Source organism: Austrofundulus limnaeus, unplaced genomic scaffold, assembly GCF_001266775.1.
Source record: "Austrofundulus limnaeus strain Quisiro unplaced genomic scaffold, Austrofundulus_limnaeus-1.0 Scaffold7, whole genome shotgun sequence".
NCBI classification, from domain to species: domain Eukaryota; kingdom Metazoa; phylum Chordata; class Actinopteri; order Cyprinodontiformes; family Rivulidae; genus Austrofundulus; species Austrofundulus limnaeus.
The window spans coordinates 2,779,435-2,784,264 of NW_013952409.1; the positions used below are offsets into that span (position 1 = coordinate 2,779,435).

The 4,830-nt window shown below is 37.7% G+C and overlaps 1 protein-coding gene across 1 annotated transcript in view; it reads right to left on the minus strand.

Annotated features, from left to right (window-relative positions):
- The window catches only part of tead1a (TEA domain family member 1a), a gene marked incomplete in the record, with an annotated part of 62,010 nt that overhangs the window by 13,580 nt on the left and 43,600 nt on the right, over positions 1–4,830 (minus strand). The window contains 3 exon segments of the mRNA XM_014032956.1: positions 395–522; positions 2,300–2,361; positions 4,566–4,615. Coding sequence (XP_013888410.1) covers positions 395–522; positions 2,300–2,361; positions 4,566–4,615 — 240 coding nt within the window.

Genomic DNA, 4,830 nt, shown 5'->3' on the forward strand with positions numbered 1-4,830 from the left:
ATATATATAAATGTCGTGTTTTCGGCTCTATTTTTTACAGCAGAGTAAATCGTGCGCAAAAACCTCACAACGTTCCACAATAGAAGCTATTTCCAAGTCATTGTAAAACATTTTTATGTACTGTCCAAACAGAAAGCAACAAGATGAATGCCAGCTGTCTGTGAGCCCAAGGTAGAAAAATGACAATGAGCCCACAGCGTGGCAAGATGACAGATAGACTGAGCAGACGGATAGATAGAGCTTTACAAAGGTTATTCATACGACGAGGCACACAAAGGGCTTTAATGCTGTTCTCTGCTGCAGGGTTATCTGTCATCTCTGTTTATAGGACAATAGGGAGTGCTTATTGTCGACTGGAGTGTGTGTTTGTGAGTGTGTGTGCGTGGGGACTCACTGCCTCCTGATCCCTCTGTGTCTCCAGGAAAGATGAAAACTCCACCAGTCGTAGTTTGGTGGTGCCGATGGAGCGACCCTGCCACGCCGGCTCTCTGTGCGTTTGGGCGGCGGCGGGGGGCTCGTAGGCTGGACGACACACAAACACACAGAGTTTAACGTCGGTTCATCGCAACGGACAAACAGGAATTTTGTGCTTTTTTAAAAAATAAACATATGAATGGTCCGATGTGAGGCGGGAGTGTTGAACTCCAGGTGGTCACTGGAGACTTGGATTTTATTTACTCTTTGTGAAACATGAAAAAAGTTATTCTGAACTGAGTGACTCATCTTCAGCTGCTTCGGCTGTTTCTGGAGGTAAAATGTTTCATTTAAGGATTTTAAACCAGGGCCGGCCCGTGGCAGAGGCAGTATAGGCAAGCGTTAAAGGCCCCGTCCATGCAGGGGGCACCACAAACGAAACAATTTAAAAAAAATCTTTTTACTTAGAGCACACATGTCTGTTTGCCTGCGGGCCAAATGTGGCCCTACACAGCATTTTACGCGGCCCCCGAGATCTTCAAAGATGTGTTAATGTCTTTAAAATAAGCATTTGCTGTTTTAAACCCGACACTAGCTGTGTTTCCATTGACCATTGACCCAGAATGCTTTGCGTGTAAATAAAATGGCTCCGTCCATGATAAAATTCATTTTAAAAAATTTACAAAACATCCTACAGTATTTTTACAGAAATGTTTTGTTTATTTTTTTAATGAAATGAATAAAAAAGTCCCTGTTGTATGTTTATTTTCTTGCCCATATGAACAGAACATTTTTAAGAAATAAAATACCAGAAAATAAAGCACAACTAGACATGGGTTTTTACGATGTAAAAACAACTTGTAGCATGTCATTGCAGCATGGCTTTGCCTGCAGCAGTGGACTTGCAGAATGAAATGTGACCAAGTTCAAATGTGTTTTCTACCAACTTGTGCTTGTCAAGTCAGCAGGTGTTTGTGATAATGGTAATTGTGTGACAATATGAAGTTTAAAGAGAATTTTAGTTAAAGTTGCTGTAGCTGGGTTTTGAACCCTGATCTCCCACATGAAAGCCTATGGCATTAACCATGAGACCACTGGAGCTGTGGCAGAAAAGATTGCCAGGAGTTGGTTTGTATGTGTGCTGAAAGAGGCCACATTGCCAATGCAAWTGTTGACACTAAACTTTAATATATCACAGCAATAGAGCAATATTAGGACAATATAAAAGTAAATCATCAAAATAGAGTCATATTAGTATTGTAACCACTGAAATATTGTGATTAAATATTATTAAACTATGGTTCAGTACTGAGTAGATACAGCAGGGTGCAGTATTGGACCAATACAAGGTTCCATTGACACCCATTGTAAATTATTATTAAACATTAATATTTCAAAAACTATACGTTATACAGGCACCAAAAGGCAAAGCCATCATTTGGCACAGGAGCTTTACAGATATAAATTACAATGGCAGCTCTAGGACAAAGTATGCAGGAGGAGAAGCATGCCAATGAGGAGATGACTTGGATGGGAAACTAATCACAATAGTGTGCATTGCATTGGCAATGCACACTGATAATAAATCTATACAACATCCTTAACTTCATACATTTCACTTGTAAAGGTTCAGTTTATTGTGTTAATGGTTTTGTTTCAGAGGTAGTTATTATGATTTTAATTGTAATAAAAACAGATTATTCTGAACGTAATGAAAACGTTCTTAGATGATAAGTCAGGCTCCATCTTTCCAAACTCTTTGCAGAACAAAAGGAGAATGAGGTGGAGACCCGGGTGTCCCAGCAGGGTCAAAAACCACCCTGTGGTGAGAAAACATTAAAGCAGGCAGGAGAGAGAGCTGACAGAAAGGAGATAATTGTCTCACCTGCGATTGTGGTGGTCCCTGACGTCTGCACAGAGTAGGCTTGCTGGGAGAACGGCTTGATGCTGAGGGAGAGGGGAAAAAAAACAGAGGAGAGGCCATTACTCTGGAGACTGGAAGAAGAAGAGACACAGTGGGAACCGGTCTCATTGTAGCCACATTATACAAAAAAGAACTCTGTTCTGTGTCTTGTATAAAGAGAAGCAGGAGCTCAGAGGTCAAGAGCAGCTGTGAGTTCAGTAAAAGCTTCACAGCCCCATTTACTACCATTATCATCATCTCGTGCACATGGAGCAATGCCGCGAGCCACGTGAACACAGGAGGCTGGTTTCAAGATCTCTACAGGTGCTTATTGTATCGACAATGACGAGGTAATCAGTGGTTTTCAGTATGTGAGTTAATCACATCGATGCTTTGTGAATAATCAGCTCAGATTATCATGCATGTGCAGAAACAGCCTAATGGTGCTTTCAGATGCTAATTAACCAGACTGGGAGAAAGAGGTTTCTTCATGTTTTCCTTCTACAGGAAAACAACAAAACATGGCTTCATTAGAAGACTTCACAGTAAAAAAAAAACCTCATATAATATTTGGTCCCCACTCAAAAACTGGGTAAAATATAGCCAGTGTTAAATTCTCAGAGTTAATTTTACTAAATTTAGTGTCAAAATCAACAATAAAACATGGAGTTCATTTTACACTAAATTTACTTTAAAAACTACACTTTATTGTGTAATACTATTATTTACTTTTTTCTTTTTTACACAGTATGAGTCAACTCTTGTAGTGTTGTGTTAACACGTTAGCAAAGCAGCGTAAAACAGTGACCCTTCACACACCAGGAAGTACCTCTAACTCATCGTATCCATTTACGACCAATAACACAAAACTTGAAAAACTAACCAACCTGCACAAGACAACTAACCAAATTATAATATTATAATCTGATTATAATCCAGATTAGAATCCAGATTATAATCCCTGATTAACTCATTCTTACACTCATGAACACTTTTAATAGTTTTAGACATGCAAACACATCATTTCTATAAAATTACCCATCATTCCTTGATCTGATTATAATCCAGATTATAATCACTGATTAACTCATTCTTACACTCATTAACAATTTTAATAGTCTTAGACAAGAAAATACATTTCTACAAAATTACCCATCATTCCTTGATCTGATTATAATCCAGATTATAATCACTGATTAACTCATTTTTACACTCATGAACTCTTTTAATAGTTTTAGACAAGCAAACACATGATTTCTACAAAATTACCCAGCATTCCTTGATCTGATTATAATCCAGATTATAATCCAGATTATAATCCAGATTATAATCACTGATTAACTCATTCTTACACTCATGAACAATTTTAATAGTCTTAGACAAGAAAATACATTTCTACAAAATTACCCATCATTCCTTGATCTGATTATAATCCAGATTATAATCACTGATTAACTCATTTTTACACTCATGAACTCTTTTAATAGTTTTAGACAAGCAAACACATGATTTCTACAAAATTACCCAGCATTCCTTGATCTGATTATAATCCAGATTATAATCCAGATTGTAATCACTGATTAACTCATTTTTACACTCATGAACACTTTTAAAAGTCTTAGACAAGCAAACACATCATTTCTACAAAATTACCCATCATTCCTTGATCGATTATAATCCAGATTATAATCACTGATTAACTCATTTTTACACTCATGAACACTTTTAATAGTCTTAGACAAGCAAACACATCATTTCTACAAAATTACCCAGCATTCCTTGCTGAGAAAATTCTGGGCCATGAGGAAGAGGGCGGGGCTTTTCAGAATACTTCTTTCAACACTGCATGGTGTTATACTGTAAAACAACACTGTTAAGTTAACAGTGGGCGGAGCTTATTTAACACTGCACAGTGTTGAGACAACACTGAGGAAATCAACTCTGTGAATTAACACCAACACTGGAAGTCAGTTTAAATATGTGTTAAAATAACACTTGAGGAGCTGAAATTAACTCTGAAAAGTTTAACACTGAAGGTTTAACACTCCGGTTTTTACTGTGCAGTGTTAATTCTGCAAAACAGAAAAGAGAACACTTCTATCTGTTAGTTATCTATGGGAACAAAAAAAAGTCTAAATCCCAAATAAAAAAAACAGATCCAGATAAGATCCTTTTCAGTTCATCTGCATCTAAAATGACCTGATAAGTTTATTTACAAGCAGGAATGTATCATCTGAGCTCAACTCACTCCTCTGTGACGGAGCTGGACTGTCCTCCTGGGATCATCCCCTGCCACAGCTGAAAAGACATAAATACACACATTAACACAGCCGAGTGTAAACACAAGTGTGTGTGTCGTCACCTGTTAATGTGGTCACCAGATTATACAGGAGGGAAAAAATATGTTGTTATTATTCCTCTTCTTGTCTTTGTATTTACTCTGGAAAAATAAGAGCTGTGTGTGTGTGTGTGTGTGTGTGTGTGTGTGTGTGTGTGTGTGTGTGTGTGTGTGT